The 19,688-nt window shown below is 35.7% G+C and overlaps 1 protein-coding gene, 1 non-coding gene and 2 pseudogenes across 3 annotated transcripts; all 4 read right to left on the bottom strand.

Moving 5' to 3' along the window:
• Positions 1 to 3,132: 3,132 nt before the first annotated feature.
• LOC110686119 lies at positions 3,133 to 10,410 on the bottom strand (annotated as a pseudogene).
• Positions 10,411 to 11,382: 972 nt separating this feature from the next.
• On the bottom strand, positions 11,383 to 15,023 carry LOC110686120 (ureide permease 1-like). 2 transcript variants are annotated; one of them, XM_021862701.1, is made up of 8 exons: positions 14,784 to 15,023; positions 13,719 to 13,970; positions 13,339 to 13,483; positions 13,074 to 13,248; positions 12,843 to 12,919; positions 12,645 to 12,742; positions 12,160 to 12,534; positions 11,383 to 11,970 (listed from the first exon to the last, which is right to left on the bottom strand). In XM_021862701.1, the coding sequence occupies exons 2-8, from the start codon at positions 13,953 to 13,955 to the stop codon at positions 11,815 to 11,817; spliced, it is 1,263 nt and encodes a 420-aa protein (XP_021718393.1). In that variant the 5' UTR covers positions 13,956 to 13,970; positions 14,784 to 15,023; the 3' UTR covers positions 11,383 to 11,814. The 2 variants fall into 2 exon arrangements, with proteins under 2 accessions (XP_021718393.1, XP_021718394.1); XM_021862702.1 differs by having other exon boundaries at positions 12,843 to 12,886; positions 14,784 to 15,022.
• Positions 15,024 to 15,338: 315 nt separating this feature from the next.
• On the bottom strand, positions 15,339 to 15,410 carry TRNAP-AGG. Its single transcript has one exon. It is a non-coding gene; the product is annotated as a tRNA-Pro (tRNA).
• A 148-nt stretch (positions 15,411 to 15,558) lies between these two features.
• LOC110686121 lies at positions 15,559 to 19,676 on the bottom strand (annotated as a pseudogene).
• Positions 19,677 to 19,688: the final 12 nt, after the last annotated feature.

The raw sequence follows: 19,688 nt of genomic DNA on the forward strand, positions 1-19,688 counted from the left end.
TTGTGTTCATTGGTTGTGTGTGATATCTCTTGGAGGTAACCGTATTTCCGGGTTGGGAGATTGAAGGGTTATGGAGAGATGTTGTTCATCAATTCAATGAATGTGTTTTGAGTATATATGAAGTGCACACTTGAACGAATCTCTAGGTGGGAGATTGTTTGGTTTTGTAATGTGTGGAGAGTGGTTCAAGAGGATGGAGGAGGTGAATTGCGAAGAAGCTATTTTGTCGTCGAGGTTCGACCAAACTTGTGAAATGTTCGATCGAACCAGGTAAATGAGGCAGAACCTGTAGCATGTTAAAATCTAGAGCAGGTTATGTCGAACCAGGGAGGAGTCTGATCGATTCACCCTTGGTCCGACCGAACTCAGGGTAGGTTCGGTTGAACCCCCTGTGCTCTGTTCCAGCCGCTGATTTTCTCGGGGTTTGCTGCGTTTTAATCTTAGCCCTTGGATTGTATTTTATACTCTTAGACTATATACTCATGTATGTCATTAATTAGGGTATGATGTTAGATTTAAGAGAGAAAAAAAAGCCTTTTGAAATTAGTTCATCTTCTTAGGGTTTAAGAGAGTGAATTAAAAGAGGTGTGCGCTTCAAGAAAGATCACTACTAGAAAACAGGTAATTTTCGATGGAATCCGTCGGAAACATCCTATTTTCCGCCGGAAATCATGATTCCGTCGGAACGTGTCGTCGTGAACGTATTTGAAGGAAAATCGACCTTTTCCGACGGAATTCAGGCATCAGAAGAGATTTTCCGGCTTAACAAAGTCCGTCGGAAATTTCAAAATTCCGACGGAAATTTCGTCGAAAAATCCTATTAAAAAATAAATAAATAACTACGCCGCAGCACCACCGCCACGACGTATCACCACCTCTTACCACCACAACCCAGTACCCCCACCCAAATTCCTGAAGAACCCCAGCAACCCACCCTAACCGAACCACCCAACCACCCACCCTAACCGAACCAGACCCACCACCTTAACCCACCTCACTTAACCCTAACCAACCAAAATCCAGATCTACCACTCAAACACACCCAAACCAAACCTAGATCTACAACCCTAACCAAACAACCACCCAAAAATTAACAAAAAAAAAAAAAATACACAATCACCACCACAACCACTACTGCCGAAAACCACAATTACAACCCAAAAATTAACAAAAAAAAAAAAAAAAAAAAAAAAAAAAAGAGAAAGAAAATTAAAATCAAGAAAACATACCTTAACACCGAAATTGGATGTTAATTTCTCATCAAATTTGGTTTAATACGGCCAAATTCGATCATGAAACCTCTAGATCTAGAGATTTCATGGTCGAATTTGACCGTAAAAACCATCAATTTGGATGAAATAGACCATGAGCAGAAGAAGAAGAGGAGAGGCGTGAGAAAGAGAGTGTTAACCAGTGCAAAAGAGAGAGCATCGGCGCCGGCGCTGACGTCAAGAAAGCTTTCTCGCAGTAGCAAGGCTCATCTTTAGTTGTGGAAATTTTCTTAAGGCCACTGGGAATGAAGTACAAGAAGAGAGAAGTGAGGAAGAGGAGGAGAGGGAAGACTCATGAGAAAGAGAAGTGAGATAAGATAAGAGAAGAAGAGGAGAGAGAAGAGACTCATGAGAAAGAGAAGTGAGATAAGATAAGAGAAGAGGAGGAGAGAGAAGAGAAAATAAGATAAGAGAAGAGGAGGAGAGATAAGAGACCCGTGAGAAAGAGAGAAGTGAGGAAGAGGAGGAGAGAGAAAGAGAAGTGAGGAAAGAGGGTTTTTTATTTTTTTAAGAGAGGAATAGAGGCGTGAGTGCGTGACATTTAAGGCTCAGGAAGGATTAATTTTTTTAAAAAAATTATGTTTCGACGGAAATTTCCGTCGGAATTTTCGACGGATATATATTCCGTCGGAATTTTCACTTTCCGACGGAATATATGTAATATATTCCGACAGAATTACCCGTCCGTCGGAACCGATCCTTCGAAAATTAGCTGTTTTCTAGTAGTGGGCTGAAAGCTTGTAATCATCATCATCAAGTTACTCCATAGTGGATTGGTGGGTTTTCTCTCGGTACTCGGGTTCCCACGGTAAATTCGTTCGTGTTCTTTGTTATACTTTGTTTTCGTTCTTCGATTATTGTTAATTGCGTTTATCACAAATTAGCTTGCACATTGCTTAATCCTTTCAATTAGATCCTGGTTTTTTTACTTTTTAAGGGAGTGTAAGAAAAAGTTGATATATAGTTCTCCTTCACACTTTTAATTAACTTATTTTCATGTTGGTTATGCACTTATACACTTGTATTATTCATATTTCATTTTGCATGAAAATAACTTGACCACCAAGTCACCAATGGTTAAGAATAACAGAAAAAGTAGCTAGTAGAATAAAACAAGACTTGTATTATTCATATTTCATTTTCCATTATAGTCTCCATCATTGTGGAACAACTAAAGATTTTCTTGTTTAGGGAACGATAATAAATCCCTAATTATTCTTGCCACGATTATTGCTGAAATAGGAACAAGGATCATTTTCAAAAACATCTCCAAGTATGTACATGTACGCCAAGTTGTCTCGGATCCTTCATCATCTTCCTGACCAGCAGAAAGAGCGAACCAGATAATAACAGTGATTACATGTATTCTAACACTTATTTTGTATTTGTGTGAAAAAATACGACGTAACTCACATGTGAGATGAGATATTGTTCGTTCTAAATATAAAAAAATAAAAAAAAAGGTAAGAGGAAGATGATACGGAGTAACTAAGCTAGTTTATAATTCTAAAGTATTATTTTAATTATTACTAATTAGTTTGAGACTTTGAGATGAAACAATGTTGGACTTATATGTAATCAGACTCTCATCCGATATAACTTATTAATCTAGCTTTATAATATTTACTTGGTCTCATAGTACTCGGCATGTTATCATCCTGACACATAATCAATCCCAAAAGAGCTAAAGGTGGGCAGTGTGCACATTGATTGAAAAATGCAAGATGAAGTAATTTAGCCAAATGATGATTTACAACCGTACGATTTTTTATTTACTGTTTTGATTTCTCACTTAGTCACTTACATTCCCTTAGTATGCTTAATGTTTCATCCCCTAGATACCTAGGCTTTACTTGTATGCTTAAACAGAATATATAACATTTTTATTTATCCAAATGTATAAGACAGTGTTCAATAACATAAATCAGCACTTTTGTGTATAAAAATGCCTAATACCGAAATTTCTTCGAAGCTAAATAAATCATTTCCTGTGTCCTGAAGACGCCATCAGGATACCAACTGCTACAACGAACATCAACAACATGCTAACTAGTAATATACAAGTTCTTCTTGATGATTTTCTGTACTCGCCGAATAGTAGAATGGCCCAAAAGGTGCTAACCAGAGGAAGTGCCTAGTAATAACGAACATTCAAAAATTTATACAAGTTAGTGTAATGTATTTAGAGTTAAACCATGGATTTCCACGCGCTGTGGATGAAATCTGACATACCTGAACAGCATCAGCTGCAGCATAACCAGCAGCCTGACCTCCCATGAACTGAAGGCCATTCCCGAAACCACAGAGAAGCCCTGCAAGTAAGGCCCACCCTCTTCCTTTCGAGTCTGCCAGGTAGGCCTTCATCGATGACTTTGGCAAGTTCAAAATAGGGTGGTATAGGAATGTGATGTTCAGAACGATGGCAACCACGAAAGACTGAGAAGTAGAAGAAAGCAGTGTAAACAACCAAATGAGGGACTCCTTTCTTTAGAAGGTGGAACTGGTCATTTGTTGCTAGGTTGAAAGCTGGAGAGAACAGAGAGAAGCAGATCCCGGAAAAGAAAGTTATAGCGAGTCCAAGCCAAATGCTTCTATCAAACACCTGCATATGGTGGAATTGAACGATTTCAATGATAAATAATTAACAAGTGTATGATACTAAATACCGAAACCATTCAATAAAAGATAGTTGCTAGTCAAACATTGCATGTAATTAAAGTCTGCTAGTCGCTTTTAACTAGTAACTATCAAATTTGATGATATTTGACAAGTATATGTCAGCTGCAAATCACTACTTATTGTAATTTACCGTACCTTTATGGATCTCTTATCCTCTAATTCAATGAGATATTCTGCAGTGCCAAACTGTGCCGGTACCTTAACTTCTTTTCCGTTTTCAGGATCCTTTGAAGCACCCTTATTGCTGTTAAACTTCGACTGTGTTAATAACTTTGTATATGAATGGAAACCAAGCTACTGACTACTGTTACTGTATGATGAAAAAACAGAACAAGAAAAGAAGTGAGATATACACTACTTTGTCTTCATAACCACTTGACAAATGACTCAGTTTTTTCTTGTTATCTGATGCATTAGATGAGTGAACAAGTGATCCCAAAATGACAGCAATCAAAAAACACGCGACACCAGGGAAAAGTATGTAAGCCTTGTTCATTTTGTCATCCAGAAAATAGTTTAGTGTAGTTCCTGTAAGTATCAAAAGCAGACAGTAGTGAACAATTCAGTAACAAACATCCTCAACTTGTAAAATGAAAAGATTGAGCTCAGAGCAGAAGGAAATACCTATTACAACAGTTATGCTAGCAGAGACCACCTCTACTACTGATAAACCTACTAATGCCCAAGCATATTGTGTGGACAGATTTCCGATACTGAGGACTACTCCACCAACCATTGCGAATAAGACTGAGGGCCAGTTATCCTGCAACAAACAACCTTAAAAATGTTTAAAATCATCACTGGTTCTGTAAAAGATACACAGACTTTTGATAAGTTAATTGCATAAAATTATGTTTCTACTGATTCTAATGACTGATACATCAGTTAGTCAAATTCTTAAATTAAAAGCCATATTACATCGTATTTGATGAAAGTGAAGAAAAAAAAGAATTCCTCCCATCAAATTTTCTAATGAATAAATGTACATTCCTTCCCAAGATTAATTGCAAGCTTGCAACATATTGAATTAGCAATGTTCTCTCCAGAGAAATATAGTTGAAGTTTTGAACACACATAATGTCGAGAGAACATACAAAAAAATTAATAGTTATACATTATAAAGCTGAAGTTGCCGAAAATTTAAGGAAATTGGTATATAAAGCCTAAAGATACCTACTACGTATAAGGAGATAAAAGTGGAAATAATAAATGATTTAAAACATTAGCTTCACTGATAAATGACAGGTAATTTTGTCATGCATATCCTAAAGTAATTCAAAGTATAAATTTTGAAAAGTTATCAGATGTTTTGTAAACATAAAGGGCTACATATATTACTAATTCATTATCCAAAGTTTAAGGGTCACTATTTTAAAACAAACAAAAAAGAAATATGTTGCGATTTATACTTTGAAACAAACAAAAAGAAATATGTTACGATTTATCCTTAACGAAGCACAATTATTATTCACCTAGTACTAAAACCAAATAACATAGTTCATTGATTGTAGTTCAACTCATTTTGATCTCCTCATTTGTCCATGTATCACAAAAAAGAGCAATATCTTGCTTAGAGGTGGCCAGTGGGCCGGGTTGGACCTAGCCCACCCTAACTCGCACGCTGGTGGGTCACGTGGGTCCGACCCGGTTTCAATCCGGCACAGCTCGGATTTAATCCGGGTTGTGTCGTGGGTCCAAAATTTTCGACACAACCCATTTCAACCCAGCTCAGTTTAACCCGTTTGATTCGACCCAAATCGCACAACCCGTTTTGACTCATTTAATTCGACACACCTAGCCCGTGAACCCACCTAACCCGACCCACCTGGCACAACCCAGCCCGCACGGCCCACCCGCACGAATGACCCACCCAACCCGCACGAGCCAACCCACCTAACCCGCACGCATGACCCACCCAACCCGCACGCATGACCCACCCAACCCGCACGGCCGGCACAACCCGCACGGCCCGCACAACCCGCACGGCCCGCACAGCCCGCACAATTCGCACGACCCGCACGGCCCGCACGGCCTAACATCCATTTTAAAAAAAAAACGGCTAGTTTTTTGTATCTAACGGCTAGTTTTTTGTATCTAACGGCTAGTTTTTTAAGTGTATGATCATCTATTCTATTTTTCCTATAAATACCAATTCCATTTCACTCAAATTTCCACACAAATTCAAGCTTTCTTTCTCTCTTACTTAAAAATTCTTATTGTTCTCAAATTCTCAAGTGTTATATAGAGTTATATTTTTGTTAAAAAAAATCTCCTTAATATTATTATTAGTATTCTTAAGATTCTAAAAAAAAAAAAGTTCTTCTCCATATTATAATTAGTAATCATACAAAAAAAAAATGAGCTCAAGAGGAGGAATGGGAAGGAGTCAAAGTGGTGGTCGAAGTGGTAGCCAAAGGAGTGGTGGTGCAAATTTTTCGTATGAAATTAATACGGAAAATTTAAACCAATTTGTCAATGAATATGGAGATTATGGTTTAGGAGATAGGCAAAATATTCAAACGTCTCCACCACAACATTTCTCCCACGAGTCCCACCAATCATCAAGTTCAACTATGCCACCTCCATCGCAACCAACATCTCAACCTTCATCTCAAGGTAATTTCTAATTAAATTTTTATTGTTATGAATATTTAAAAAAACTATTATTAATGATTATAAAGTTAGTTTAGTTTCCAATTTTCTATGATTTACAATTAGTTAATTACCATGAAAAATGCGTTTAAATAAGTATAATTAAAATATTTAAAATTTAAAAGCTTATTTTCATGAATAGCATTTAAAAATTAATTTTAATAATTTGATTTATGAAAGGTGGTGGCGGTGAAAGTAGAGGTCGAGCACATTTTTTTTGGGTGTGGAAACATTTTGAACGAGTTGAGGTCACACCCCCGGGATGGCAACCTGGTCAACCAAAGAGGTTCACGTGTACATGCCTAGTTTGCAAGGCGCTAGGTGCAAATGTCAAGTCATATAATTGGAAAACGGGAGATGGAACCGGAACCTTGAGTCGGCATTTGCAAAATAAACACGACTTGTTCGAAAATGGCCCCCGTCCTTCGGGGGGTGGCGTCCAAACACAATTGGGTGGATACATGAACCAACCCGGCGGAGGTACACCTTTCATTTATAATAAAGATAGAATGATTGATGAAATGAGTACTTTAGTTATTGCTAATGAATACCCTTTTAGTTACGGTGAAAATGCAAACGTTGAGCATTTTAATAAAGTTGCATTACAACCTGCATTTACTCGTGTCCCCCGAAATACCCTAAGACGTTATACACAAACTTCTTATTATAAGTATAGGAGTGGTTTGATTGAATTATTTCGTACTTTTGATGGTCGTGTTAGTTTTACAAGTGATACATGGACTTCTAGTTTTGGCGAACCTTTTCTTTGCATTACTGCTCATTGGGTGGATGATGATTGGTTTATTCAAAAACGTATACTATGTTTTCAAGCTATGGAAGAAAGGCATACCGGTTTTAACATCAAAGTTCGTATTTTGGATTGTTTAAAAGAATTTCACTTGAATAATAAAGTTTTTTCTTTGTCTCTTGATAATGCAACTGCAAACACAAAGTGTATTGACTATTTGAAAAATGACTCCGAGTTGAATTTGTTGTTGGGTGGTAGTCTCTTGCATGTTAGATGTTGTGCTCATATTTTGAATTTGTCTGTTCAAGAGGGTCTCGCTGAGTTGCAACCATTGCTAAACCCAATTAGAACAGTTATAAAATGGATTAGGATTACTCAGTCAGTTAGAAGAAAGTACATAGCTATGTGTAAAGAGAGAGGTCTTAAGAAAAGACAATGGTCTATTGATACCCCTACCCGTTGGAATTCTACTTTCAAGTTGTTGAGTGATGCTATAAAGTATCGTGATATTTTGACCCAACTTTACAATGAGACTCGTGTTGATCCTACTGAGTTAATAACCGAAAGTCATTGGACTAATGCTTCTTTTGTTCGTGATGTTTTAAATGCTTTTGATAGTGCAACTCATATTTTCTCTTATATTTATGAGCCTAACGTTCATTTAGTCATAATTGAGTGTGTTAAAGTTGTTCACACCATCGAAGAGCATATGAAGATTGATGGACTTCGTCCCGTTCTTGATAGCATGAAACGTAAGTGGCATACTTATTTTAGTGAATTTCCAATCATTTATGGAATTGCTGCTATTCTTGACCCCGGTGTCAAAGCTGAAGGTTTGGAAAATCTTTTAGAATTTTATTATACAAGTTTAAGTATCGATTATGATGTTAGTGAATATATTAACAAATGCAAATCTGTTTTGGGAGACCTTTATGATCATTATGCATCTATTTATGGTTTTGATTTGGCAACACCAACTACTACTAGCACTTCCGATTCTAGATTTGGTTTTCTTGATAAAGTTATGAAAAAAAAACACAAAGCATCTACATCATTCTCATCATCATCTTCTTCAACACTTGCTATTAATGATTATTTGTCATATCAACATGAGACCAACAACAACTTTCAAATTATAAAATGGTGGCAAGAACATAAAAAAAGTTTTCCTATATTGGCGAGAATTGCAAAAGATATACTTGCAGTTCCCGCTTCATCTGTTGCTTCCGAGTCTGCTTTTAGTGCAGGTAGAAGAGTGTTAGATGAAAAAAGATCTCGCTTAACTCCGGAAAGCATTCAAATTTGTGTTTGTAAGAAAGATTGGGATCAAGCTGAAAGAAGAACTCAAGGTTTAAAGGAAGACGAAGACGATGAAGATGATCCTGTGATGATATTGGAGTCGTCAACGGATGATGCAGCTTCCGGGGATGATGATGCAACAAACATGGGTGGCTAGAAAAGTCTAAATCAGGTACGCTAAGAACTACGTGGGCTTTGATTCTTTCGGGATACGTAGGCAACTTATTTTTCGAAAATTACAATTTAATTGCAAAATTAAATTTTAGTTTTCTAAAGATAGGTCCAAGCCCCCCCCCCAAATTTCAAAAGAAGTACAATATAAGAACTACGCTGGCTTTGATTCCTTATTTTATAATATAAGGATACGTAGGCATCTTAATTAAGAGCAAGCCATCAAATTGTTAATTTTGTAAAAATTAAAACACCACACAACCCACCCGACCCTAACCCACGAACCCACCCGACCCTAACCCACAAACCCACCCGACCCTAACCCACCTAACCCACAAACCCACCCGACCCTAACCCACTAACCCACCCGACCCTAACCCACCTAACCCACAAACCCACCCGACCCTAACCCACTAACCCACCCTTCGACCCACCCTAACTCACTAACCCACCTTGACCCGTCTAACCCACGAACCTAGCTCGACCCACCCATGACCCGTCTAACCCACAAACCCAGCTCGACCCACCCACGATCCGTCTAACCCACAAACCCAGCTCGACCCACCCACGACTCGTCTAACCCACGAACCTAACCCTGGTGTGTCCAACTTCTCCGACCCAACCCACGACCCGGCCCACCCTACCCTACGTGTGTCGTGCCGTGTGTCATGAAACCCCAACCCGCGACCCACCTAACCCTAACCCAGCTCGCACGACTCGCACGGTGGACACCTCATTCTTGCTTATAAACAAACAGAAGTTACACTAACTATTCAATTTTCAAATGAAATATAAAAAATTTCATCAATTTATATAAAAATGAGCAAAATAAAACAAGTTAGGTGACCTGATAAAGTTGGGTGATGAAATTAGGCATTCCTGGTTTGGCATCCCCCATCTGACCAAGAGTAAGGGCAATGATCACAGCAGCCAAGAGATTAGTAATGGAGTAATCAAGATAAGTATGTTGCGGAAGCCGGCCTCGCCTTTCGAGGAAGGCTAATACAGCAGGCCATGTCCCCAAGAACAACAACGAAAACAGCATACATGCTATTGCCCCTCCTTTGCTCTCTACTAGAAACATTTCTAACCCACTTGATAAACTCCTTACTATTATCTTCTGATTAAATAATCTTACCAATAAACTTGCTTCCTTAAACTCCTCCTGATCATCATATTACACATTTATTGTCATTAATCATCAGAAAATTATAAGCACATACACTTTACAATTAAAAATTTAATCTTTTTCTATTTAAAATCAACAAAATTCAATCTTGAAATCCTTGAAAGCTTGATAAAACACCCGATGATCCAAAATGAGTGCTTTTTTTTTTTCTCTTTTTTGAGCATTGTATAATAATTCAAAATTCTCAGATCTAAGAAAAGGAGAAAATATACACACAAATTTTCAAAAAAATTCATGAAATTCAGCAAGCAAAACAATAACAAATAATATAAATTCTATGATAAGAACTCAATGTTATGAAACTCACCATTTTGAGAAATAATGAAAAAAATATATATTCAGTAATAGGAAACAAGCATTATAATTAGAAAAGGATTACCCCACAAAAAAGAAAGATGACATGATACATTTCATAGAAAACAAACATCAATCAATTCACAACAAAAATTAAATATCCAATGAAAACAAACAAAATTTTAATAAATACTTTGTATTATAATTTAAACAAGAAAGCTTACCCAAAATTGATGTGATATTGATTGAAACAGAGTATTATTTACTAAACCATTTTTTTCATGTTTTTTGTGATGATGATAATGGAGTTTTGGATATAAAATTTGACTAAAATAGTTTTACTTCTTCTCTTTAATCTTTATAGTGGGTAGGTGATTGAGATTGACAGATATTTGAAAACAAATTTTGTTTGGAGAAGTAATTTTGTGATTGGATAATCACTGCTATGTAATGGGGATCCGTTGACTTAGGAATTTGACTGCATGGAATCTTTTTGTTTCCTTATATTTACTGATTCTCAGTATTATTAGTAACAGCCCACTTATTATGAGTCAATTTTAGTGGGCATTTATGAGTTTTGGCTACTATTGTAAGATTTCTCAACATGCCTTTCAATTATTTGGTCCCACTTGCTTAGACAATCTTGTATAGTTGTATACTATGCAAGTGTATATGCAAGTAATTTATCGTTAACGACTAGATTTGATGAAAACGTCTCATATCTGATTACGTATTTAATTGATTTGAAATAGCTCAAAGTAGAACATTACTTGAAATTACGTGATGAATTAAGACTTGGAAACGGATATATCTACCATACGAAGACTTCATAATATACTAATTGACAATGACTCAACTATAACAAATTTAAAGTTTGACAAAAAAAAACTCACAACTGATATGTGGACTAGCATAAATTGACATGACTCGTACTCAATATGATCAACTTATGTACCGTTTTTTTCCTTCAATTGCGAGTTTTAAAAAAGTGGATGTTCGAAGTGGCATGTCACATATGATCTATCAATTGCAATACGTAACTAACAAATGCAAGAGAAAAAAAACAAAACAAAACAAAATGCAGTTTCAATTCAAGTATATTATAGGACTCTGCCCCCTCTTTCACTACAAAAAAGGGAAAGAAAAACAATATACAGGTATTTCATTATTATAAACTAAGCATACAAAAGGAAACATGTATTTTGCATCAAAACCAATGGATTTTAAAATTAAAATTACCATGAAGCAAATGCAAATTACTTCCCATATTTCTTCAGTATTCCTCTAATTTGCAAACAGCTACTACTTTCAAGGACTTCAATTCCAACCAATCTATTTACCATTTTCCTTGGCAAGAAACTAAGTAAGAAAACATTTAAACAAATTTCATCTAAACATGTTACACATTCCCAGACTAAACAACGAATAACCGCCAATGAATCATTATTCGTGCATCATCTTCTTCAGTAGACTCTAGACTGCAACAACTTAGGACGTTGTCTGATGCCTGACTAAGACTTTCTGCGCCCTGATGATGCCATGAGGATTGCAACGGCGATGATGAACATTGACAGCATGCTTACTAGTAGTGTGTATGTTTTCCTTGAGGATTTCCTGTATTCTCCAAAAGCTACTACACCCCAAAAGGTGCTCACCAATGGAAGTGCCTAATTATTGACACACCCAAAACACGAAAAAAATATGTTAGAACAATATCGTAATTAGCATGAGGCAATAGCAAGAGACCAGTATTTCCGTCTACACCACTACCCTTTGTGACTCACTTATATAGACCAACAAATTAATAAGGAACGGCATGTACTGGAGAAACTGTAAGTTTCAATAAATTGACTGACCTGAACGGCATCAGCTGCAGCATAACCTGCAGCCTGACCTCCCATGAACTGCAGACCATTTCCAAAACCACAGAGCAAACCAGCCAAAAGGGCCCAACCTCGACCATTCCAGTCCTTAAAGTAAGCATCAAACGATGACTTTGGCGAGCCAAGGATAGGGTGAAATAGAAAGGCGACATTCAAGATGAGTGCAATAGCAAAAGAGGAGACGGAGAAGTAGAAAAAAGCGGTATATACAACCAAATGAGGCACCCCTTTCTTCAATCTGTGAAACTGATCATTGGTTGCCACATTGAACAGAGGAGAGAAAAAGGAGTAACAAATTCCAGCAAAAAAAGTTAATGCTAAACCAATCCAAATACTCCGGCCAAACACCTGCAAATGGATCACATGACAAGTGAGTTAACTGAAGCATTAGCTGTTAGAAATTTAGGTTAAATCATCATCAAAAACAACCACAATCAAGGCTAATTTAAGCCACTGACCTTAATGGATCTTTTTTCTTCGAGTTGAATGAGGAACTTTGCAGTCCCAAACTCCGGCTCCTTTGTACTTCCATTTGCCTTTTCAAGGTCCATAGGAACTGAAAGCAAAGAGGAAGTTGAGAAATTCTATTCCTAGTCCTAGTCTAGTGGCATCCATATATGCACTATATGTAACATAAATTATCCTAACTTGTCAACCTTTATGAGCAGATGCTCCATCTGAGGCTGAAATGTCAGATTTCCTGTCAAAAGTCGGAGTGGATGACATCACAAGTCTGAAATATTGTTTCATGTACACAATTCGACAAATTGTTACTACTATACCTCATAACAAATGAGCGCATGTATAAAGTTTCACACGTCTTAAATATTGTCGCGAGTAATTCCTAATAGGAATGAGTTCTTTATCATAGTGCAGACAATGTATACCTTTCCTCTTCTTCGAGTTTACTATCCATGTTTTTAAGTTTTGCAGTATTATCAGAATCATTAGATTTGTGAACAGCCGAACCCAAGAAGACTGCAATCAGAAAACACCCTACTCCAGGGAACAGGATTTCTGCCTTGTTTATTCTGTCATCCAGAAAATAGTTTACTGTTGTTCCTGTTAATGTACAAAACAATGCATCAATTTCAGTTGTTCCAATACTCGTATTTAATTATTAATACTTGACGAAATGATAAAAACACAAACCTAAGACAACGGTGATGCTAGCACTAACAACCTCGACAACCGATAACCCAGCTAAAGCCATAGCATATTGTATAGATAAATTTCCTACACTAAGAGCAACTCCACCAGCCATTGCAAAACACGCCGAGGGCCAATTATCTGGAAGCTGTCACATTATATACAAGATTAAAACATCTAAAAATATGCATTGGTATATAAACGTGCCTAAATGAAATGTGTCAACTAATACTCGTATGAAATAGTATACTGTAAGATCCAATGATTCATAGACCGATGACAGACACAATTGCTATAGGAATACAGGTTTCTGTTGCATATTTTTAGAAAGTCTGACCCGAAAATGTGAGGAACCAAGTTTAAAGCAAGTAAAAGTTTGTTACCTGAAACAATTGAGTTAAGAAATTAGGCATGCCTGGTTTGCTCTCTCCAATCTCACCTAATGTTAATGCTATAAAGATAGCAGCTAAGAGATTGGTAATAGCATAATCAAGATAAGTATGTTGAGGAAGACGGCCACGCCTTTCGAGGTAAGCCAGTATAGCAGGCCATGTCCCTAAGAAGAACAAAGAGAGTAGCATGCAAAATATAGCTCCTATTTTGCTCTCTACCAGATACATCTTCAATAATCTCACCTGCCAAAATGAAAAAATCAATGCAAGTTAGAAAGATCTCTATAATTCCCTTTCATTCGCCTGACTTCATGCCACCAAAAAAATCCTTTTGACTTTTTTTTTTTAAAAAAAAAAGATAAGATCATTATATTCAATATTGAAGATTTGAAGGTATAATAGATAAACATAACCTTCTGTAGATAGGATGCATTGAATCAATTGATCTTGCTTTTATTGCATGGATTACTCAATTTTGATAAGTTGATCAATCTTCTAAATTGCATGTCTACTCTATCTTAAAAATAATAACCAATGCATAACACGAACTACAACAATAACAATAACAATAATAATAATAATAATAATAATAATAATAATAATAATAATAATAATAATAATAATAATAATAATAATAATAATAATAATAATAATAATAATAATAATAATAATAATAATAGTAATAATAATGGGCATTTTAGTAAAATGTTAGACATAACAAAATTTACAACAACCTCCCTAAGTTGAATTCCAGACTCAAAGAAAGCTTCACAGTTCTTTCTACATGAAGAACAAACTAATTTCCAACTTTGACCCAAATTTGATAAGTATGAAATTGATGAAGATAACACCGGATTAAGAATTTTTATTAAACTTACCCAATATTTAAGATCATAAAATAAAAATTGAAATTAAAAATAAAAAATAAAAAATAAAATAAAAAAGTTCTTAAGAACATATGGTCAAAACCCCAGATGCAATAAGATTAAGGTAAGCTTATCTTAAAAAAAATAAAAGCAGAAATAATCAAAAGAGGAGAGAGAAAATGTTGCATACCAATAAAATTTGTTGAAGAAGAAGATTGAATCAATGCTTAAAGGAAGAAGAACACAACAATGAATCTAATAACTAAAAAGTACGTAACTTTGTTTTAGAAATGGTGAGATTCTTATAAATGTAGTTAAAACAGTACAGAATCATGAATAAAACCTTAAAATTAGCAAAAACACCCAGAATCTGGATCTTTTTTGAGGTATGCTAATTGGCAACTTTGGCTATTTGTAAATCAATTTATATAGTAGTATAAATGGGTTTTTTGTCTTCATTCAAAGGGTGTGACAAAATAAATGAGGTTGTATGTTTTGAAAATTATAATCTTTTAATAATATTATGAGTTGTTATGATTGGTTAGTTTGGGATGAATTATGGAGAGTTATACACGTTTTAACAAACAGTTCTTTGCTTAAGTAATTTATAATACAGCATAAGTAAGTACACAATAAAGTGTGATTGGTCGTTGATGATTTGCTTAATTTTTCAAAGTCCAACTTTGATAATGATACGTCATTTTGAAGCGATGTTTGGAAAAAAGGGATGGTTGAAAAAAAAATAGGGGCATTCCGAGAATTGAACTCGGGACCTCTCGCACCCTAAGCGAGAATCATACCACTAGACCAAATGCCCATTTGATGGTAATATATATCTGGATATTTTTATGTACGTTTGTTTGTCATTCAAATATTATAATTTTGACAAAATTATTAATGAGAAAGAAATATAGTAGACTTGGTATTCATGTTTCTTACAAGCTTTTTCATTAATTTACAGTAGATAACACAAGGAAAATGACACACTTTAGAACTTTACAGAGTGTCAAAAGTTGAGGATATAGAAGAGAGAATGTGCAAAACATATGATAGAAAGGTACAATACCCTTATCATTTTTTGTTCCTCCTGTTTATCTTTACTAGCCTATGCATATCACTATTCATTCATATGAAACTGTCAAACCACCCTTGAAAAAATTCTAGCAAAAAGAACATTTAAAGTATTAGATTCGCGTATGAGCAAAGCAATCCGGAAACTAGAGATCCATATCCCTTCGTTAGTTAATTTGATGCATGATCCGTTTGGTCGATCAGCTCTAATGCCATTACCCAAGTGAACCTGACCACTCTGATGGTCTGCTTGCTTAAAAAGCTTCTTTCCTTGGCATTTTAGCCACGCTTTCCAGGAAGTTTCCCAGCAATTTCTGGTCGAAAACCATGTTTGGAATCTGCAGAGTAAACAACTGAGTAAAATTTTCATATATAATTAAGGCAAAGTAAAGTGATCTTTAGCTGGTATAATTAGACTACCTTATCTCCAAAATACATTTTGGTATTATTTGCTATTGCTTCAATAAATCTGAGCTCAAGATACTGGGGTGTTAGCTTCAAAGTGTTAGCTTCAGCCTCTTTTACCAATCTGGAAAAGCAGACATCAATATCAACATCAACATTAGTGGTATTTTGTAAAATTAAACTTATGAGTGGCATAACTGACATAGCATGGGAATTTCACCCCCTCCTCGGCAAAATGTTCTGAGGGCTTCCTGGAGTAGAGAGATTCACCTGTAGTAGTAAGCATCAGCCATGCTCTTTTCCCGAGCTAAATTCATCTCATTATCAATTTGTTGCTGGCTTCTGGCACTTTCCTTTTCCATCAGCTTTTGCTCCATGATGATCTTGCTCACAAATGAGTTCTTTTCTGCCTCAGATATAGCAATTTATTTCTGTGTCTCTGCCTCCTTCTCAGCAACCTTTTGTTTCTCAATAGCTATTAAAGCCTGAGCGACAGCAGAGATTAAATTTTAAAATAACAAAAAGCATGACACACAAAGAGCTAATAAGATATAACAAAAATAAACCATCCATGGCAAATCAGAGAGGAAAAATAAAAATTTACAACAAAATAAGGTCCCTCTAAAGGTCAACCTAGGATAAACTTGACAGAAACAAAAGAAGAACAGCTACAATCCTGCAATCATGACGATAAGAGTAAAAAACATTCTTTTCGCTCCTAAGCAAGGGACCAAACTATCATAAAATCTGCCTACAAATGAATCTGCATCATAGTTTCCCAATCCCAATATAAAAGAAAATTTCATTCCAGAGACGAAGTCATAAACAGATCCAGTGGATGTACCTTTGTCCTTTCTTCCTCCATCTGTTCATAATTATGCCTTATACTCTCTGGAATGGTAGGTTTTGTGACGCGAACACTGATGATCTCAACACCAGGAGCATAACGAGTACAGTCACCCTGGAGAGCATCTTTCATCCTTTCATCAATCTGCATAAGATATGACAACAATGTCAAAAAAATGCTAACTTTCAGCTGAACTTACAAGTATAGGTAAAGAATTACATATAGAAACAATTGAAGACAGAACGTTGACAAGGAAGGAGATGTATCAAAATTGTGAATTCCAGAAACAACATTGGAATAGGAACAAGCATAGCAGAAGAGAAGTGATGAGTCAAGAAGCTTTGCAGCTTACATATAAGTAGGGTGTTTTTTAATGATTGAATCTAGGTTAGGAAGCGGATGACCCCAAGATACTTCATGCATTTTCTGTGTTTACATTTCTTCAACTGCGGCTTTCCTAAAAAGCATCACGACTACTCGTATGTTCTTATGGTAAGATTTTCTCCCCATTTAGTTCACGTGCTCGCAAAATAAAACCTCTTTAATAATTCCAATCGGTTAAGACCTTAAGGTAAAAGTTATGGACCTCCAAAATACCCATCATTAGCAATATCCTTAATGTATGGTCATTCTTGTTGTTATACATATAGCGAAAGCGATTCAAAATTAACCAAATAGTAGCTATTATATAGCACCAGAATTTCAGAAGCATCATTCTTGTAATTACGTTGCTCACCTGATCAAACATATCAATATAAACTTGTTGAAGAGCATGGGAACTGCAGAATTGATTGATCTCATGATGAATTTTGTCATATATCCATGTCTTATCATAGTGCACACCATAATTCAGAAGAGTGTCATATACAGCGTCCTTGTTCAGCCTGTTGACAACCTGAACATAATACTATAACTAAGTTCCACAGAGTATACAGCAATACAACTCAGCTTGAAAAGGCAAAAATCAGTAACACCAATTGATATGGAGCAATGATACTAATGCAATGAACCTCCAAGTAACTAAGCATACCTCTATCCTGTTGAAGTTGATCATAACACCTCCTTTTGTGCCACATGGAATATTTCTAACCTACAAAGTACCACTTGAAAAGTCAAATACAATTATATATTCTTTTTGTGCCACCTTTTGATATCAAATACTCCCACCATTCCATAATATCGTGCCAATTTCATTTTCCCCATTTTGAAGATGTACCTTTGACCATCAATATCTTTAGTCATGTGTCAACAAAAACAATAAAAAACGGATATTATAAAATTAAATATTAAGACGAATCTAACAATATGACACATGAGAATTGTTGGTCAAAGTTTTTAAAGTATGTCCATGAAAATGGAAATGGATGCTATATTATGGAATAGAGGTGGTAGCAAATTTGACTGGAAAATAAGAAAACATAAGCAAGCTGCTCAATCAAGAGAGTAAAAAGACCAACGAGGACTCGTAGAACTACCTGGTCAGTCTGAAGTGTCACTTGTATAGGTTCATAATGAGTAATTATAGGCAGCTTCCAGTGAAAACCTGTTTCTAATTAATCAGATATTTTGCACAAAACATTAATGGAAGACATAAAAGGTAACAAAAAACGCAAATTCACACCAGGATCAGTAATTGTTTTGAGAAGGGCACCCCCTCTCCAGTAAACACCAACATGACCTTCAGGCACTTGGTGCAAGATCGTCAAACTGATCTTGTTTGTTGACGTAGAAGAAAGCACAACCTGCCAAATTTCCACAGCATATCATACAAATTACTATTCCAAACAAACACAAGACAATCCCACACAAGTTGCATAGTATGATAATTTTCAATACAACCATGTCCCTAGATATATAACCTAACTGAAACCTGACCATGGCTGGTCAATCTCCTTGATGAACACAATAAAAACAATCAAGATTTTGCGACTGTATATATACTTGTAATATCCAATTAAATCTTTGATTGTTGTTGTTGTTGTAGTATATTTTTATACCCAATTAATGAATTCCTCATTTTCTTCCTTTGAACATGGTCAAATAACTAATGATCATTAAATTTGGTGCAATTATCACCAACAACTGAAAAATTATATCAGCAAACACAGAATCATTGAAAAAATTTCAAAAGAATGATTTAAACAATTACTATTGGATCACTTTAACCAAATTTAACTTTGCAACTCAGAATAAATAATAGAATAAATAAATAAGCATCTAAACTCGATTTCCTTTATATATCTGGTCAATCTTATGAAGTAAAGTATGTATTCGAAAACTAACCCTAGAAATTGAAACCATATTCTAAAAAAATAAAAAATAATAGTACAAAGAATTCCATGGATTTGATCACTCACTCAATAGATAAAATAAAACTAAAATGGCGAAATGAGATCAAATTCAAGCCACATTTCATCAATTTCAACAGATTAAAATCGAAGAAGTAACTGGAAAAAAAAATATATTAAAAAAAATAACTCAAACAGTTGAAATGCACATAATGTGATCGATAAAATTCCGCAGAGAAAAACTAAACGATGATTAAAGAGAGAGAAAGTACCGCAGTGAAGGCAGCAACGATAAAGAAGAGCAAAGGTAAGATGCCGGAGAGACCGCCGCCTCCGCCACCACCGGCGGGAGGCTGAGGTGGGCGTTGCGCAGGTGTTTGCTGCTGCTGCTGCAGTAGAGGGTCCATGTGGTAATTGGTTTTAGTGTATTTCTTGGCAATTTCCTTGGTTACTTCTTGGAAACACTCACAAGTTCTACCACTCA

Source organism: Chenopodium quinoa, unplaced genomic scaffold (assembly GCF_001683475.1).
Source record: "Chenopodium quinoa cultivar QQ74 unplaced genomic scaffold, ASM168347v1, whole genome shotgun sequence".
NCBI lineage: Eukaryota > Viridiplantae > Streptophyta > Magnoliopsida > Caryophyllales > Amaranthaceae > Chenopodium > Chenopodium quinoa.